The sequence below is a fragment of the Corapipo altera genome, unplaced genomic scaffold (assembly GCF_003945725.1).
Source record: "Corapipo altera isolate COAL_440 unplaced genomic scaffold, ASM394572v1 1, whole genome shotgun sequence".
Taxonomy (NCBI): Eukaryota; Metazoa; Chordata; class Aves; order Passeriformes; family Pipridae; genus Corapipo; species Corapipo altera.
In genome coordinates this window covers 6,890,700-6,910,439 of record NW_020884873.1, presented here as the reverse complement: position 1 = coordinate 6,910,439, position 19,740 = coordinate 6,890,700, and the positions used below count along the sequence as shown (strand labels likewise).

The 19,740-nt window shown below is 46.1% G+C and overlaps 1 protein-coding gene across 6 annotated transcripts in view; it reads left to right on the top strand.

Moving 5' to 3' along the window:
* Window positions 1-19,740, top strand: part of IQSEC3 (IQ motif and Sec7 domain 3) — a 100,803-nt gene that overhangs the window by 73,019 nt on the left and 8,044 nt on the right. For 2 of the 6 annotated variants that reach the window (XM_027660726.1, XM_027660717.1), the window contains exons 6-15: window positions 438-599; window positions 10,183-10,305; window positions 10,917-11,083; window positions 13,168-13,307; window positions 14,136-14,261; window positions 15,392-15,491; window positions 17,564-17,725; window positions 18,406-18,498; window positions 19,127-19,170; window positions 19,254-19,333. In XM_027660726.1, the coding sequence (XP_027516527.1) occupies window positions 438-599; window positions 10,183-10,305; window positions 10,917-11,083; window positions 13,168-13,307; window positions 14,136-14,261; window positions 15,392-15,491; window positions 17,564-17,725; window positions 18,406-18,498; window positions 19,127-19,170; window positions 19,254-19,328 (1,192 nt within the window). In that variant the 3' untranslated portion in view covers window positions 19,329-19,333. The remainder of the gene's footprint in view (window positions 1-437; window positions 600-10,182; window positions 10,306-10,916; window positions 11,084-13,167; window positions 13,308-14,135; window positions 14,262-15,391; window positions 15,492-17,563; window positions 17,726-18,405; window positions 18,499-19,126; window positions 19,171-19,253; window positions 19,334-19,740) is intronic. The other 4 variants (XM_027660736.1, XM_027660745.1, XM_027660765.1 and 1 more) reach the window with 2 other exon arrangements.

Here is a 19,740-nt window from a genome sequence, read left to right as displayed (position 1 = left end):
GGGTTACATTTGGAATAACTGAATGTAGTGACACTTCCAGAGTTGTCTGTGTGGGACACAGTGGGACGGGGATGATACAAGAGCCTTTGACTCTGGAGCAGATGGATGGCAGAAGAGAGTCACTGATGAGGCATGGTATAATGCAGCAGGATCCTTTGTGGCAGTGGGATGGCACTTGTGATTACCAGCTGACTGCAGGTGCTGTAAGTGACACAGCAGGTCCTATGCCACCATTTTGTCCTCAGCACCAACTGGGTGGGACACTGCAAGTCACTTTTCTTTATCCCAGCCAGTCCCATTCCTGCCACAGGCATGAACTCATAGGAGCCCAGGCACACACCAAGGGCTGCATTGCTGGAAGCCATGAGGGGAGCCAGAGGCAATAATGCCTCAGAGAGATCATGCAAACTCACCATATGTCTGTCCTTCCCTTTCAGAAACCCAGACAAGGGGATCCAGTTCCTGATCTCCCGAGGCTTCATCCCGGACACCCCCATTGGGGTGGCACACTTTCTGCTCCAGCGGAAGGGCCTCAGCCGCCAGATGATTGGGGAATTCCTGGGAAACAGCAAGAAGCAGTTCAACAGAGATGTCTTGGAGTAAGTGTGGAAACTTAGTCCCCTCCTTCCTGCACTTTAGAGGAGTTGCCAGCCCACTGTTCTCCTGGCTGCATCAGCAAGCACTTCGTTGTCCTCCATGCCCCTCCATTTCCACTCTGCAGGAACCTCACCATTCCTGCTCCCTAACTGGCACCCCTCAACACATTTCCCAGTGTTGTGTTTAATATCATCAACCCTTTCATTTCAGTCTTTCCTCAGAAGGCCTGTGATAATCTAGCAGGAGCTCAGCACTGTCAGGGGTTAGGACTAGTGATGCTGGGAAGTTTTGAGTCTGGGAAACTCTGTGGCTGGTGTCTCACCCCACCCAAATAAAGCACCTCTGATACTTTCTGGGAAGAACTAAGAGAGGCAGAGGAGGAAAAATATCTGCTCCTTGACCAGCAGGGAGAAGTGAATGCTGGCTACACAACTGGTTCTCTTTCTGTCCAGGTTGGAGATCAGTGTCCTTTTCAGTTTGTCCAATTGCATTACAGGGATAATGAGAAGTGGATTGAGAAGGCCTGCATGAGGAGGCATGCTACTAAGGGTTTGTCATTGCCACTGCAGTCACAGAGCACTGAGGAACATCCCCACTCCAAAATCTCCAATGAGCTGAACTGTCCTTTTTCAGAACAAGATCTCAGATTTCCCCCCTGCTTCTGTTCAGTCACTGTCTTTGCTGGGTTGTTACCTTCAATTCTCCCCTGGTCACACAAACCCTGTGTCTCTCAGCCACTTCTCTCCCTCCAAGTCTAGCTCATTCAGAGACACACTTCAAGGGATGACCAGAACTCAGCTGGATCTTTTCTTTTATTATGCAGAAGCAGAGTTCTTAGGTGGGAAATCCTTTGCATTGAGTCCTTCATTATATTCTCTCTTTCTCCAAAATGTTCTCTCACTTGAATTTTGCAGTGGTTTCTCTTGAACCAAACCATAGAGAAGCCCCAAATCCAATGCACACACAACTTCTATTGCAGAAAAAGACTGGAGGATGACAAAGTTCAAGAGCCAAATCTATGTCCAGATTTCAAAATTCATTCCCACTGCAATTGTTGTTGCTTATTGCTCCAGCTACCTGACTTTTAGTTCATCTCTTTTTTAATATACTGTATGGGTATTGATTTGGCCAGCAACAAGACACATGTTCTCTCCAGTCTCTTCATGCTGAGAGCCACAATTAAAAGTAATTGCCTCTTTTTCTCCAGCAAGCAATGTGTGGCCTGCTTCCCCTGACAGATAATCTGCTGAAGTCCAAACCCAGCCTCTGCAGAGACAGGGAAATATTGCAATAGCAATATGCTGTTGCTAGCTTGTAGTCCTAAATTTGGCATCATCCCTTCAAATGACCAGGTTCTTCTGCCTCACATGGGACTACAAACTCTATGTCAGCAGCTCCTGAGAACAGTCCCTATTGCAAAGCTTGGTATCTGCCTCCCAGCCTCAAGGCCCAGGAGCTGCTGTGTCGTGGTTGCCTGTCTTGTTTCTCCATATAGCGGGGGGGCCACTGAAGCCAGGGGCCCTACTCCATCATGCTCATTAACCTGAGTTTCCACTGCACCTCTCATTGTACCACTGCAAATGTTTATGAAAGAGTGACCTTGCCACCCTTTTTACCTTGCTGTCCTTTGTAGAAAGCAAGGCTCGAAGATGAGGACTGAGCTACTGAGGCTGTGGACATATCTTGCACATGGACTGTGTGTGTCTAAATGTATATCAAGAAACTGAGTCTGAATTCAGGGTTCAAACCTGTGTCTGATCTCTTCAGGCAACGGATGATATACTTGCACTAACAGTCTGTGCTGCCAGCCCCTCTTCACAATAAATGGCTGATTTGTCTTCCTTAAAGGCAAAGATAAAAGTAGTCTTAAAATATACACAAAACTTGTAAAACAGGAAAGAAAGAACACGCACATTCAGCTGGTTGTAGCTGTGCTGTTTGAAGGTACTTTCTTCCTGTGTCAGTTCTGAGCTTGAGGGAGCAATGTTTGGTGGTTTTTGCAAGCAAATTTTCCTCAGCTGCTTGTGAGGGCTGGCTGGGCAATGGCTGTGCACCTAAGAGTGTGACATGCATGGAAACAATTAAGAAAGTATTGACAGGAGAAATTCTGGCTCGGGATTATCATCCTGGATATTTTCCCTGTCCATGCTGCAGGAAGAAGAGGGCTGGCTGTGTAATATAGTGTGCTGGCATTTACAGTGCACTAAAGCTCAGGGTCTGGTCACAACTTCTGAACTGTTTCTATGGGAACAAGAGGCAGATCAAGGACCTTTTGGCATCTTAGAACTGGTTCTCATTCCCCATCCAACTCCATCAAACTAGCTCGGGAACGCTGACTCAAGTTGGGAGAATAGTGTCCTCAAGGGCTGTCTTGCAGTCCTCGCATCTACCCACACTTAGAAAGCCAATGTTAAGGCATGTGGCATTCTCTGGAGACCATGTTGAAGCAACAATACCCCCTACAGTAGCCTTTGCACAATCTGCCCAATTGGTGGAAGAAGAGCAGGCACTGTTAGTCCTGGCAAGGTCAGATGTCCAGGCAGGGTGGCCATGAGCACACAGCAGTTCTTGGACAGGCTTGACCACCTGCATGAGCAAGCTTGCATGCAGTCAGGGGTATCTGTGCTCTTTCACATCCCAATCCTGACCCTGGAGCCTCCTCTACCTCCCCAAAGCAATTTCAATTATTGATGCCACTTGCTGTGTTAGTTTAGCTTTCGCTCGATGTGAAAACTTATGTTGCAATTGTGTATTGTAAGCAATGTTTCTATTGCAGCCAGGTTAAATTAACCCAGCTGCATGAATAAATAATAGGACAACTTTTAAAACATCTGCAAAAGTGTCAGACTCCCTTGTGCATTTGGAGGCAGGGCAGAGCTGCCCAGGTTACAGACTCCAGACTCAACTGTAAAGCCCAGCCATAAGTCTATACTCTGCAAAGCTCTCTTGGCTCCCACAGATATTGAAGCTGTGCTGGCTGACAGACAAGCCAACCTCTGTCTGTTCCTGCTGTCACAACAGAGCTCAGGAGTGCAGAGTGGCATTTGGCACTGTGAAGACGGTCCCACTTTACTGCCCACCTAGTAAATGCAAAGCTCTAGAGAAGAGCCACGCTGGATGCTAAGCCTTTTATGTACATGGGCAGGGTTTAGGCGATGGTAAGCGTTTTATGAGGTTTGGAGTGGTTTGGTAGGCTGTTTTACCTTCCTACACCTTCATGCCCACTGTCTAAATGCCCTGAAATTATAGTCTCCCTTCCATCTTCTCACTCTTATCTTTCAACCTTTAACTGATTTTCTTGGAACTCAGAAAAGGTGTATGGATAACTCACAAGTAATTATACACACTAGTCAGAGGATCAAGGGAGAGGGCAGGGGATTTTCAACAGTTTCTGACTATCATTGACACATACACTTTGATAACACTAACCTGCTCAGGTTTGTCTCTTTAGGAAGATGCACTATGTAATTTTCTCTTGTAGAAAAGGCTTCAATCTTTAAAATAAGGATTTATCTCAAGTGTTGTTGGCCACCACCAAATTTAGTGTTTTCTATCAATGTACGAATTCCTTTCATCAAAGAGGCATGGATCCCTCAAGAGTGTTGTTTTTCTCAGTGTGCTGGTTTAAGCTGGACATCTAGCTTTTAGGCATTTTGTGTTACAGGGCATAAATCCCATCTGTAACCTATTTTAAGCATCCCACTGAACAACCACTCACTGCAATCAGCATCCCACAGAAGGATCCAGCCTCTTCTCTTGGGAATCTGCTTCTACAACCTGTCCTGCAGCCAGCTGGGAGGAGTCACTGGGGACCTATCTCAGGGTTTCAATGTCTAGCAGTCCAGGAAATACAGCTGGAAAGAGGTAGACCAGGTCATTAAAGCACCTATGTGGCAGTGAGCAGTTTTAATCAAATCTATTTGGCAAGTACTGCAGAAAAAAAACTTTATTACTTTAAAAAAGTCAATCCCAAGGCATTAAAACATATTTTTAATATGAGACACATCATCATTCTTGCATCCTTTATTCATTCTCTGTTTATCTGTTGCTTTTGTTGTCGTTCATTCGTATTTCCCTTCGCTTTAGTTCATTCTTCCCCTCTACCTGTTTTTGGCTCAGGAATTGCTTCCTTTTATCCGTTCTTGTTTATTCATGAACAAGAGGAGAAAATGGGCAGGGACTCAAGCAGAGGAGATGTTGTGCTGAGTCGGGGGCTGGTTGATGTTAGACTGTGAGTTGCTGTTGGACACCCTCCCCCTGTAGGTGAGCAGCTTTCCTGTCTGTCAAGCCTGTATTATCTTTTCTTTCTCTCATGGAAAAGTCAGGGACAGAAAAGCTGCTCTTAGGACTGTAAGTGCAGAGCTGGAAGCCCAGCAAAGAGACTGTCTCTCAGAGAAGTGTTAGATTCCTCTTGGACTGACATAATGAACTTGCCAGGTTAGCCCAAACTAGCCTTCTTTCCCCTTCTCACTGAGGACGTTGCAGAGGATCAATAAGGAGCGTGCGTCACAGGAGGGTTTGAGCAGCACGGTGTTGCAACTTGTGCTGAGGAGCAATAGATAATGATGTGATGGAAACAGGACAGAGGGAAGAATGTGTTAGGCAGTTCTGGCCTCCTGCTGCAAGCAGAGCTGTAGCACAGATCAAACGTAAGCAAGAACTGCTTTCCCATGTCAGGCTTGTGAAGGCTGAACGTGCAGCTTGAACCTGCCTAGGTCCATGGGAAAACAGTAGTTTTCTTAGTTCCCCAAGGAAATGTTCCCAATGTCCCTTGGAGGGGAAGGTGTAGGCTGGGCAGAACCCTCCCCTGCATGGTCAACATGTCTGGTGTGGGAACAGCTCTGTACTTGTGAGGCAGCTTCGGTGCAAGGCATGGTACACTAGGCAGTTCCTTGCTTAGGAAGGAGTAGGTGCCCAAGTAGCCATGTGAGACACCAACAACCATGGGAGGGCAAGTGGGCATGAATCAGCCCCAGAAAAAAGCGGGCAATACGTGTCATGTAGCAACCCCCTGAAAGAGAAGACTGGTGCAGGCCATGGTCTTCATTGTAGAGCCTATCCTTGCACAAGAGGGCACAGAGGGCAGGATTGGGACACATGCCTGTGCCCACTGGTGCAAGGAATCAGTGAGTACTGCTAAGTTTTTGTTCAGTTAGCACATGCAGGGCAGCCTCCTCACATGGAGCTGAGCCCCTCCTCTACAATTCACCCAAATCCTGGTTCACCTGCAGGAAGCCTGTAGAATTAGGGAAGCTGAGAAAAGGGATGATTTTTTATTAATATCTTTGTACCTTGTGATTTTAAACTTTCCACCTGGCTGCCTCCCCCATTGCTCCCTCCCTGAGTGTAGGCTGTAGGTTCATTACAGACACTTTTAGTTGCATCCCAGCTCCTGCTGCCTTGTCACCTGAGCGGAAAAGCTGGAAAATAGGTCATTACACTTGGGTGAGCAGATCCCAGCCCCACATGATACAGCTGCTTCCTGCCTTCACTGAACCCTTTTGCCACAGGCTTTTTTTGCCATGCTTAGCCCTGTGCTAAGTCCTCACAGCTCTGAAGCCATTATGTCCACCCCCTTTGGGGGGAATGCCCTGTAGCCTAGGAGGCAGCATGGCTACCACAGAGATAATAGCAGGGCAAAATAATCCATCTAGAAGCCCACTCTTTGGTCCTGGCAGCTGGTGTGGAACAGTCTACAGTTGTGAGGTGCCTGTCTGTTGGGTGTCCCAGGGCACAGCAAGCTCCCCATGGATACAGCTGGCACAAGAGCCCTCAAACCCCACTACTTTGTTTATGAGGCAGGGTGTCAGCACTTTTTCTGCACACTTCAGCAACATGATCCAAACATCCAAAGCCATATCCCTGCAAATACTGGGCTAAATGAGTTTCTGGATGCACTGTGAGCTCAATTTGTGTGGCTTGTTGCAAGTTTGTGGGCATGAAGGAGTTGAAATTGGAGGAGATTTTATAAGGTGATTACTGTGCCCCTGCTTCGTTATCCTTCAGGGCTCCTGGAGGTCTTGGAATTGCCATCTCACAGCAGGTGTTCTGCTGTTTGTGGAAAAAAATGAACCCGGCACTGGTTTTGGCATGTGCACATAAGCTGTTGGTTTATTCCTTGGATGCAGAGAGCTGCCCACTCTCATATCCTATGTCAGCTTCCAGGGTCTCTGCCTTGGAAAGAAAAGACCTTCTTGCACAGTGCATTCGGGAAGGTAATGGGAGTCAGCACAGGAATCTGAGGTCAGGCAAAGCAGCAAAACTTGCAGCCATGTAGCAGAGGAGCAGGAACATGGCAGCCTCATAGCACAGGGCTCTTCTTTGAATGAACTTTCCTGTGCCAAATTGCTCACAAAAAGTATCAGACAGCTATGAGCCACCATTCTTTCTGTCTGTCTAGCAGCAGAAAGTAGCAGCCTACCTGATGGCTCCTCTAGGAGCTATTCCTCAGACCTTTGGCACAGGCTTTGTCAGATAAATAAAATCCAAGCACGGGCTGACCTCATTTGAGTCAAACATTCTTCCTGACCTGTCTTTTCTGCCTGGTCAACTTTTCTCAGGAAGCAGGACACCCTTCTTTGGGCTTAGGAACAAATGGAAGAGACTCCTAGGAGTTCTTAAAATTTACAAAGTAAACCTGTATCCATGAGAGAAGCTCTCAAAGGAGAAGCTGAGCATAACTTATGTAGCAATGCCTGTTTGAGTCTGAAAAGAGCTATGAGCAGCTGTCTTGTCCTACTTGTCCTAATAAAGGTTTGATGCTTTCTGTATCAAGGGCATTGACTTTATTACTTGAGATTTCTAAACGGGAGGACATGTTAGAGCAGCCTGTGTGGAAGGGGAAAGACTGATCAAAGAGGGAAGGAGGGAGCAAAAGATAGATGATTTAATGCTGGTGGATTGGGTGACCTCAGCAGGTCTCCCTGGTGTGTGCAAGGACTCTGCTTTCACGTATTTGGAAGCAGACAATAGCAGCAAAATCATTGGGGTCAGTGCTGAGAAACATCACACTTTGGAAAGGATTAAAAAAATAACAATGAAAGTCCAAGTGCAGAGGTGGTTGCAGCTGTGAACACAATAATGACTAACCAGAGAAAAACTGTTCTTAGTATCAAAGATAAATTCCAAGAAGCAGAATGCCTTGATGTCAACCCAAGGGAGTGAGTATAAGCATGAGAAAAATAAAAATAACAAAGGGAAGAGGCAGTGGAGGAAGTTTTTCCTATTGCCAGAAACCATTTGTGAGTATTTCTGCAGTCCACCTCTTGGAGGGAGAAAAAAATGTTTCATGGAAGATTTTCTGGGAGAGCAGTCACTTTGATTCTCTTCCCTTGCTCCTCATCAATTGTTCCTAAATTTCGATGATATGGAGTTTGTGCAGGGAAAGAGCCCACATTTCCTAGCTGAGGCTGTAACAACTCCAGCTTTAGAAGCTACAAAGCACTTTATGCTCATTCAGAGCTCTTGGTAAGTTATTCTGTGGGTGTCACCCCAGTTAAATGATGATATCTCAGCTTTGAATCCATAAGGCAATGGAAGAATGGAGAGATGTCTCTGAGCATTTGAACCCTGTCCCTCACGCATTTGAGGCATTGTACAACAGATTTTTATTCCAGTAAGGCTGCACATGGCACTCAACAGCCTAGTTCACAAACCACTTCCCAACGAGCCCACAGCAAACTGCAGCACTGTAGAAAAGACCAACAGACACATCTCTGGTTTATCACAGAAAAGAAGAAGAAGAAACTGGTGACAGCACACCCCTTTGTTGGAAGAGGTCTGTTTGGCATAATTTCCAGTAATCCTAGGAAATGGAAGGATCTAGAAGACAGCTAATCCCCTCCCCCTCTATTTTCCCTGTACCACTCCTCGTACAGTCCCAGACAACCTGTCTCGGGGAAAATTTCCTCCTAACCTTAAAGTTGGGGTTAATTTATCCTTTACAACATGAGAAAGCAATCCAAACACAATACAAAGAATGAAATAAAGGCTGGAGAGAGGTAGATAGAATTAGTATTCAAGGTCTATAGACGCAGAAAATATGAAGTTCTTGAATTTTTAGTACATTTCTTATGTCAAGTTGATGCCATTAGCAAATTAGTAACTTTTGTATTTAAGGAAGGTTTAAAGAAAATAGGATTTTGGCAGCTGTGAATTTCTTGGTCTGTCAGACAGAATGTCAGCTTTGAAAATTTATTTGTAGGAAAGAATAATGAGAGATAGGAAGGTAAATGCAACATAGAAAAGCCAGTGGACAGTATACAATATCTGTCTTTGTTAAAATAACTAGTTTTCTAGACAAAGGACATGTAGAAGGTAATTCTAGACTTCAGCAAAGCATTAGACATGAGAAATATTTCGTGGAGAGTGGAAGAGAGAGAAATTAGCAGAGGAATCATAAAGAGGGGAGAGAATTGGCTAATGCAGATATTAGTGCCTACATGCTCTGCTGAAATGGGAAGTTGGGCCTAAGGGAGGTTATGAACAGACTTTTCTGAGTCTAGTCTTTTGATTAATGCTTGCAGTAATGACCTGAGCACAAAAGGTAGGAATAGCTAACAGAATGTGCTGAAGCCACATGGGGAAGATGTTGTCTTTACAAGTGACTGAAATATCATGCTGTAAGAATAAGAACAAGTAGATTATTTGACTAATACAGACATCAAGAACGGTACTAGTAGGTTTTGGAGTCTAACAGCAGGGCCTTTATAAGCTGACAGTGCTTTACTGGGAAATACAAGAGGTAGCATCCCTTTCTTGGAGTATCTAAGTTGGCCATGAATTACGAGTGAGCAGTGCATCACTTTGAAATGAAAAGTGATACCAGATGAGAAGGTGGTGTTGCAATGTTACTTCTGTACAACAGCTTCCATTTCCTATTTTCCCTGAGCTGGCTCTGATCTTAAAAGACCTAATGAACGCTGTTGCTGCAGTGGTTGAGAAGGGAGTGAAGAGTGGTGAAGAAGATATGGGTTGGAAATGGGGATGGATACTGTGCAGAATGGAGGGTGAGAACAGGCCAGTGAACTGAGATAACAGAAGGATGGATAAGCAGGTAGTGAACAAGTGCATGTGCTGACAGGGACGGAGGAATGAACGATGTGTGAAGGATTACCAGATGATAGGAAAGTCAGAAATAGATGGATCTATCTCTGTATTGATATTGGTCTTGATATAGGTGTCTAAATATCTATGTCAATATAGGTGTCTAGATATCTATATAGATGCAGGTAAATATAAATTCATATTTATATATACTTTCTCTGTATATGCATGTGTAAATATATATATTCTGTATGTGGTATGGTTTGTATATATCATGGTGTATGTGCACATACACACACAAACATATATATATATATATATGTAGTTAGGCACAAGAATTGCTCACCAGCTGTAGAACACAGAAATCACTTGTCTGAAATTACTGCCTACTGTAAGCATGACCTGGGCAGCTGTAGGGATGTCTCAGGACACTTCCTATGGTATTTCCCTGGGGGACTGAGCCTTGGCACTGCAGTGAAGGAGCCTGCCGGGTGTTATCCGCGGGAGGATGTTCTGATGAAGGCTGTCCCCCTCCCACAGCTGCGTGGTGGACGAGATGGACTTCTCAGGCATGGAGCTGGATGAAGCCCTGCGGAAATTCCAGGCCCACATCCGCGTGCAGGGGGAGGCACAGAAGGTGGAGCGGCTAATTGAGGCTTTCAGGTAAGAGAATGAGCCCTGCAGTCCTCCTGCTGCAACCAGGTGGAAGCAGAGAACACACCCAAGAAAACAGTCATGGAGAGAATGACTGCGGATTTCCCTTCCAAGGAGGGTGGCCATGGAGGGGCTACTGAAGTGTGGAGTCCTCTGTGCCACTGCTGCATATGAGCCACATCCTTGTCAGATGTACGGTGGCATGAAGGGCACAAAGGGCCAGAGTGAGGCCAGTGCTGACATGTCTGCCAGCAAGGGGTTCCCTGTTCATTGGTGTGCTCAAAGGAAGAGCAGCAGTGGGGCTTGCAGGAATGCTGGGTTGCTCCCTTGGTGCATCCAGAGGAGTGCTTTGTCTCTAGCAAGGCAGGTTGGAGTAGTCACCTGCTGTATTACCCTTACACAGTGACACCTCTCTAGTCTCACTTGCTTTTTTGGTTACTGAGGACAAGAAGGCTGAAGTTTCAGTGGCCTACTTCAGCCATTGGTGGGGAAACTTGCCTTCAGAGAGCAGTCAGTTCCTTCTTGTTTTTATGAGAGGTGGAGTGAAAGGAGCAATTTGCCAACCTGGAGCAGAGGGCTCTCATGTTCCATGTTAAGTGTGTGCATCCCTCCTGCTGCAGCCAGAGGTACTGCATGTGTAACCCAGATGTGGTCCAGCAGTTTCACAACCCGGACACCATCTTCATCTTGGCCTTTGCAATCATCCTCCTCAACACGGACATGTACAGCCCCAACATCAAGCCCGACAGGAAGATGATGCTGGAGGACTTCATTCGCAATCTGAGAGGTGAGGGTCCTGCTTTGATTTTTTTTTTTTGCCATCTTACTGCTCTCAATTCTGCCTAGGTGAAGGCAGCAAAAATCTAGGGGAACTGTCTTTCTCCAGGGCTGCTGCTGCTCCCTGTAAGCCAGACATGGGAAGCCCTTTGAGATCCCTTCTAGGATGCTGGGGAAGGGAAAAATCTAATTAGCTTTTTCTTCTGCAGAAAGCTGTCCAGCCTTCTCTGAAACCAGCCATTTTCCTTGAGAGATGGTTTTATCTTTTAATAGATCTCATTGCTTGGAAGCAGTTCATTGTATTAAATTTTCCTATTGTTCAGCTCTATCCTTCTTAGACCCTGCTGGATTGTGCTAAACAGCCCTTCCCCTCCTTGCCGGTTGAATATATGAGCACATTTTCCTTCTATTCAGGCTAAATCTTCCCCTTCTTAATTGCCTACAATTACTTATAGTAACTGTAGGCGTGACAGAGTTCATGCATACATTACCTCTTTGCAATTTCTGATACATCAGTTCCCCAAATCAATTTTCTTCTGTTTTCAAGGTCAGTCCTTCCCATCTTGGTAATAGGTTGCTAAAAGCACTTTTTCAGATGTGGTCACAACATACTCATATACATAGAGCCACCGCCTCATCCTTATTTTCAGATCTGCTAATGGAGCTTAGTATTATTTGGCCTTTTTGACATCATGTCTAGGCAAATTCTTGTCTAATTTCCCAGCCATATTCAGTCGTAGGTCATCTTAGCTCAGCCATCTTCCAAGTTTCTCTTACTGCACATCTGCAATTCAGATGACGCTCCCTCAAAGTTTTTCCAGTGTAAATTCATGTATTTTTTTGAAGATTTTGTACTTCTGTGGGTTCCTTTGACTTGTTTCTTTGTCCTGATTGCTGTTCAGAAACTGTCGTCTGAGCCTCCCACACCTTCCACAATTTGTCATCTGCTTCAGACTGGCATAATATGACACTGAGGTCCCTTTTCAAGTTAATTCTAGAGATACTGAATGGGGATGCTACCTGCCATCATCTCCTTTAGTATTAGAGCTGAAAGCACTAACTCAAAAGGGTGGGGTTTTTTTTTTCAATTGTTAACTTTATCTTTAGAGTTGCTTGAAAATCTACCAGTTAACATCACAATGAATTAAGCCAACATGAGGGTCCCTCACCTCCAGTGTGTAACACACGACAACTCACTCACTCGAGCGAGTGAATGTCACCCCATTACAGACAAGGGGAGACAGTTCATTCCAGACTCACCTGCAGGCTGATTCTCAGGTCAATATCTTCACCAGCCTGTGTTTGAAAAAAGACAGGGTGTTCAGGATGAATTTGCAAGGACGTGGAGGAGGGAGCCAGGAGATGACAATGCCTCTCCATTCCTCAGCAGTTGGTCACCTGCATCACTCAGAGTAGTACATCTCAGACCAAGTTGCTGGAGGGAAAGCAGAGAAAATCAATATAGAATGACTGAAGGAATTCAGTTTGGAGAAAGAACTGGTAGTTCGATTTGCACTGTTTGTCTCAGGGAAGGGTAAAAGAAAACTTTTCTACCAGGCTCTGAAGGGTCAGACAGCAAAATTTGGAGAATTACCCAAGGAGATGTAAAAGAGGAAAGGGGCAGGATCAAGACAGAAATATCACAGACTGAACAGCAGGAAATTACTCCTAGGAGACAACACAGAAGGAAAGTGGTGGAGGTCACCAAGCAGACAAGGAGAGCTGATGCTTGCATTGGCAGCAAGAGCTGCTGAATCCCATCATAGGTCTTCTCCACATCTAGCACTTCTGATGATATGAAATCAATGCGGGGGTTGCTGCTGAATGGCCCAAGATATATCAATGTGAAATTGTGGCTATAAAACCTTAGGGAATGCATGGAAAGGAGCCACCATGCAGAGCAGTGGAATAATGAAATTTTCTGCATTGGCCTTAGAGTTGTGAGTCTCTCCTGCTGGTGCATTAGATGCGTTAGAGCAAGAAATAAGACAGCTTAAAGTGAAGTATTGCTATTCCCCTTCAGCCTTCCCAGCACTGCACAGTGCAGAGGCAGTAGTGGCTTGCCAGGGACGATACATTGTCTGTGTTTGGCAGGGGTGGACGACGGTGCTGACATCCCACGGGACTTGGTGGTGGGAATCTATGAGAGGATCCAGCAGAAAGAGCTAAAGTCTAATGAGGACCATGTGACTTATGTCACCAAAGTGGAGAAGTCCATAGTTGGAATGAAAACGGTGAGCATCCATAACCCTGCTGGCACAAAACCCTCTGTCCCCTACCTCCCTCATTGCCCTCTTTTCTGTGTTTTTCCTCTATGCCCTTCCTCCTCCTATGTAATACTTTCTTTTTTTGTCTTGATGAATTTACTCCTTTTTCTCCAAACACTTTTCTCCCTGCTATCTCATTCTCTTCTAATTTCGGGGGATCTCCTTAGCCAGAATTTGCAGTATCTAGGGCAGTAATTATTTGCCCAAGAATTTTGCTGCAGGTCCTGCCTGCCAGTGCTCCGCTGACAGCTCTGCAGTGTTTCAAACTTTCAGGCCTCCTAAGGGTGTAGGAATTGGAAGGCAAAGTGATAGAAAACAATTTTAGCCATCTGTCTCTAATGAGTTCCCTAAAGATTGCTGGGGTTAAGAGATCCCCAAATGCATAGTCAGCTTCTTTAGCAGTAACCAATCTGTAATGCAAGAACACACATACTGTTTACCCAAAAGGAGCAGAATAATTTCTCAAAGCCCAGGAAACCTGCAGGTGTCCAGTGGGGTGAGAGAGGATGAACAGTCATCCAGGGATTGGAAGGCAGAGGTATATAAAGGCAGGTGGTGTAAACAAGAGGGTTGCCTATAGCCTGCCCCCTGATTTATCTAGATCACAGAGGCACAGCTCTCTCTGCTATTTCACCAGCAGGAAAAGTGATGGCGAGGAGTGGTGGTGAGGAGATGATTTGAGTGGGCAGAATTGGCTTGAGCTATTGTCACTGGGCAGGGTTGTACAGGCTGAGGGTGGGAGAGACACCAGTGGCACCTCCCTCAGCCTCTGCATCCTTTGTGGGTTCCCTGCAGGTTCTGTCCGTGCCCCATCGCCGGCTGGTCTGCTGCAGCCGCTTGTACGAGGTGACCGACGTGAACAAAGTGCAGAAGCAGGCAGCTCACCAAAGGGAAGTTTTCCTCTTCAATGACCTGCTGGTGGTGAGTGTGCTCTAACAATTAGGCACTGCAGTAATAAAACTCGCTCTGATTTCTGAACAGAAATCTAAAATCAGCCCACAATATGCATTTTCCCCCTGTCTCCTAAGGACAGACCATCTCCTGGTTCATCACCATTCTGAGATGTAGTTCTGGATCCTTCACTGTTAAAAACCTGCTAAATCTAAAACTCTACTAACCCTTGAAAAAACAAACTGTCATATCCCAGAGCCATCCAAGCAATGTCATTGCTCTCTCTCATGCCTTTGCCAGCAGGGAGGTTCATTTCATGAAAGCGAGGTTCATTTCTTTGTCTGTTTGTACTGTAGTAGGCAGAGCCCTCTCATGCACTTTAAATCTTTCCTGCCAGACACTTTAAAACCACTGCCTTCTAACATGGAAAAGGCAGTAGCAGACTGTATAGTACTTGCCAGACCCCCAAACGTGTATAGTACTTTTGAAAGTGTCCTGCCCCAGCAACCTTGAATTCAGGCAGGTACAGGAGAGCACAGGTACACTGAGACTGGGAGGAGGATGAACAGAATGGAAGCCCTGCTGAATTTAATGGCAAAGTGAAACTGTGTTTTTTGCAAATGTAAGGCTAAAACCAAACACTTTTGTAGAAGCAGAGTATAAGAGACCTTTACCACTATTCCTCTGCATCCATTTGTACAGTTGTGAATCTGGGGAGAGGGTCTGCTCCTTGCTATCCCTCTACTCCAAGGATGCGTAAGAACTACTGCTGAGGAATGAAGGCAGCACAGCATTCAGTTATGCTCTTTTTCCCAGCTCTAACGTATTTATGACAGGCTTCCCTTTGCCTTTTTATCTGACCCTTGGTGAAGAGAATTACCCTTGCAAAGTCAGAAATGTGGTAATCGAAAAGCCAGGACCCCTGGGAGACAGAGAGCTGAGTGGGCCCCAGGGTGATGCCTACCGAATTTCAGAAGTGTTGTTACGAGTGCAGCATGCCAGGCAGCTTTCTGGGCAAAGAGCCTGTCAGTCACCAAGCACTGCTCCCATCTACACTTAACAGAGCTTGCTAAAAGCTTTTTTGCTTTGAGCAGTTTGCGTTGTTCTTGCCTCACTGTTTCCCAAGACCCCGCCCAGTGATGCATCTCTCCCTCCAACAGATCCTCAAGCTTTGCCCGAAGAAGAAAAGCTCCTCAACGTACACATTTTGCAAGTCAGTCGGCCTGCTAGGGATGCAGTTCCATCTCTTTGAGAACGAATGTAAGTCTATTGCTCCTTGGTTGCCTGGAGGGGTTTGCCAGAGAAAAGGAGAAGGAGGGAGGGGACTGTGTCACCCAGTGTGAGTTTGCATCAGGAGAGAGATTCTATCAGAGTTAAAAGTGAAGGGGAGAAAACTGAGGCTTGGTGCTGAGGAGATCACTGTTTAGGGACAGTGTGATGAGAAGCTTCTGGTACCTCTCCTAGGTCTGAGCACCTGCAGAGGGGACTCATTCTGTCTTGTCATGGTGTCAGGGAGAACACTAGTGGTGAGGAATGAGGGAATCAGTCCTCATATACATCCTACTGAGCACTCAGGAGCCAACTGTAGGTGAAGAATCCTGCTGACGAAACTGCTGCTGCCAGCTTTAGCCCCTGTCCCCTCATGCCCAAAGTCACAGCTCCCACCACTACCTTTGACACTGGTAGAGGCTCAGGAGCTGCCGCTGCCTCCCTGCACAGTGCCATGCTGTGCTGTGCTGAAAGCTTCCCAAGACAGAAGCAGAGCCCTTGGAACAGCACCCACCAAAGCATGGCGAGGGGCCAGCCCTAGTCAGCCTGACCTTGATGGTCTGGGAATAGAGCCATGATGTGTCATGACTGAGACTGGTTGTGCAGTGGAGGAGTTCCAGACACAGGCAGGCTTCCTGCTGGCACAGGCAGAGGGGCAGCACAGCAGTCCCAGGCAAGCATGGCTGATGCCCACTGGGGTTTCATGAGCACGTGCAGAACACGCTGCAAGAAAGGCAGACTGTGGCTGTACTAAGTTTTTTACATCCCTTCTCTACTCTATTGGCAGCATGAGTCACTCCCTCAACACCCTACCCTCTGCAACATGCAGAAGCTCTCACATCCCTGTATGAACAAAAGGGTCATTCATAACTGAGCATCCCCAGGAGGCACCATCAGAGCTGGAATCAGCTTTCAGGGTTGGCGTGACTATCCTGGTAGCGCCCAGAGATCTTCTGGCAAGGGCATCCTATTGTGTATTCCCTGCAGAGACAGAAAAGCAGATGTCCTAAAGAGCTTGTGATCTGAACAGATGAGAGAGACACAGGGTGGGGAAAGGGGCCTGGCACACAAACAGGGGGAGCTGAGGGCTGGCAGCAAATAAAAAGTTAGTCCTTCGGCTTGTTTGGTAAAGACTGATATGGGAAGGCTCATATATAAGACTGCCACTGGAAGGCAGGCAGATGTAGGAGCAGTGGAGGAGAAGTGAAAGCAGGAGAAGGGAACAAAAAAATTAAATTTAGAGAGCTGTGAAAGGAAGGAGAAAAGGGAATGAAACCACTGGCCATTGAGCAAAAGGTAGAGGAAGTCCAGTCAAAAGTGTGTTAAGTTCTTTGTACACTCTCATTCTTTTGCTTGTGTTGGCTGAATCTCCAGTCAGAACCTGCACTCAACCTGATCTTTAAAACATAAGGAATTTTGCTGAGATATTTTCACTCTCTGGGCATGTCCTTTCATTTACATTCCTGTGTGTTTTGCCTGTGGGGAGTACTAAGCAGAGACCTTCAAACCCACACCTTTCTCTTTGCCATTCTGCCCGCACAACACAATGAGCGCCCCCACCAATGCTGTGCCAACACCCCTGCCATGTTCTCTGAAGATCAAAGTAGAGACTGGGGAGAAGTCTTGCCACTGTGGATGTTAGTGGCTGTTCTGGCTTTGACATCAGCAGATAACCTCTCCTGATGCATCTCCCACAGGAGAAAGTGGTGTTGGCCTCATATACGCTGTTTACTCTTTCATGGATTCAGAAGGGCTTTACAGTCCTACCTGTGTGCTCAGCTTCCCAGGGCCAGCATTGCACTAAGTGTAACTAAGAGCTAGAGTTTTCTGGTTTTGGTAGCACTGTAGTGCTGGTGGCACTTGCTTTGCTGCTGCAGCTTGGCCATTCAGTTCTCTTACAGGGCTGGAATGCTGCAGATTCCCACAGTTTGCAGTGTGACAAATTCTGGGTGTGCCATTCCTTTGGACTAATCCTGAAAACTCTCTGTTCTTCAGAGATACCAAAGCAGCCAACTACTCCAGCAAGAATGCCTAGCATCTCTTTATTTATATCTTCTTTACAGATTACCCCCATGGCATTACACTGGTGACTCCAGTTTCAGGCTCAGAGAAGAAACAGGTACTACACTTCTGTGCTCTGGGTGCTGAGGAAATGCAGAAGTTTGTAGAAGATCTGAAAGAGTCAATAGCAGAAGTGACAGAACTGGAACAGATACGAATTGAGTGTAAGGGTCTCTAATACAATTCACAATCCAAAGCCATCACACTGCATGTGACTACAAGGGAGAAAGGGTAAAGGAAATTAGTTCTTCAGGAACAGCAGGAAAGAGGATGAGTAGCACAAGTCTGCACAGGATTGTTCTTGGGTTCACTGAAAAGATGAAAAAGCAGTCAGACACTGTGACCACTGGCCAACAGGAGAAATGGAAGAACTTAACTACTTACAGTGCTTATGGAACAGGGTCTATGATACAGTGGCCTGGAATAGTGAAGCTTAGACTGTCAGACTCAGAAGACTCTTCTCTCACTAATACTCCTTTGACTATGTAAATATGATCTGTAGATAGCTGGGACAGGTCTGGTACCCCTTCACTTCAGGAATGTCTAGTGGGCAAGCAGTCTGTGCCACTCTGTGGCCTGTCTTATACAGACGAGATGTCCATGTAGCCTTTAAAGGCTCTTCCGTGCATAAACTGATGAGCCAAAGCAGCTCAACATCAGTGGTCCCCTCCTGTGCAGCACTCTTGGCTGTTCCTCTCTCCCTTCTTGACACTCTCTTGCATTACTTCTTGCATTACTTTCTTGCATTACTTCTCCTTGTTGACTTCCCATTTTGCTCCTTCAATATGCTGGTGTCCTTCCCTTTATCCCTCTCCTCACTGATTTCCACATGTCTGTCTTTTAGGGGAACTGGAGAAACAGCAAGGGACAAAGACTCTCTCATTAAGGACCAACGGAGCCCAGATGGAATTGCAGTCTAAGCAAGGCTCTCCAACAGGTAAGTGGACACCCAACTTTTCTTGGTCAAGGAGTGCTGCCTTTGCAAGCGTGTTATCATTGGTTCCTGTGAGCATAACTGCAAAAAGAAGCATTCAGTTTTGTATCCTTTAGCCTTGGGCAAATAGTGGAAATATGAGAGCATATGGATTCTTCAAATATCCTAGAAAAAATGCTGAAGTCTCATTACCCAGTCTGTAACTGTAACATCTAGTAAAGAGGTGTTACTGATGGAGCATGAGTGACTTCTGAATTCTTCCCTGAACTGGTGAAACACAGTCTCAGTACAATTAACTTCCTCCGGCATCTTCACTAACACTTTGGACCAGCCTCTTTGTATCAAAGGCTTTGTGTCTGTCTGTGCCTAGGCTTGTATGCCAGCAAACATCAAGTGCAGAGGTGAGTTGCTACCAACTCACTAGAATGGCACTGAGATCAGGACCTAAGGACAGGACCCCAAAGAGGTATCCTCTTACCCCACTAAGCAGCTATCAGGTTGCAAGAGGGTCTGGATTTGTTCTTGTTTGGCCCTGCACCTCTCCCTTTAACTTTCCAGTCCACAGTATGAGGGCCAGCTCTTGACTAGAGGCACAGACCTGATGAGTGAGATATTTTGTTTTATTTCAAAGGCAAGAAGGATTTGGGGGAGAAGGTCTCGGACAGCACAGTGGAGGTAAGTAGAGTGCAGAGTAGCTGAGGTAAGTAATTCCCTCTCACTTCAGCTCTTCTCACATTCTCTGTTGTTTCTTTTCTCAGGTTTTAATCAATGCCTCCCCAGCCAGACTGACAATTTTACCAATTTCCAGAGATACAATTAAAAGTTACTGCTAGGACGGGTAATACAACTTTCAAATCCAAACTAAACTTCAAAGCATTTTCAATCCGTTTTTATAACTGTAACATCCTTCATGGACCAAGCTCCCAAACGCTGTAGACTAACCCACCCCACTGCTTATGGGGAGACTGAGAACCCCACTATAGACTTCCCTGACATGCTAACTCCATGCAGCATCACATGCAAATTCCCTGCAGCCCAGCTTTCCTGCACAATCTCTGCAGCTCTGTCTCTCCATCCCCTCCTGGATGGGATTAAGCATGGCCTTTGTATATCAGACTTTCCCTAGAGGTTTACCTCCCTAGGTAGGGAGCTTGGCTTTACTGTGTACATCTATCTTTGCAGGGATGTAGCATCCAGTGGGTTGCCTGTTTCTTCACAGACACCCATACTCCCACTGCCTGTGAG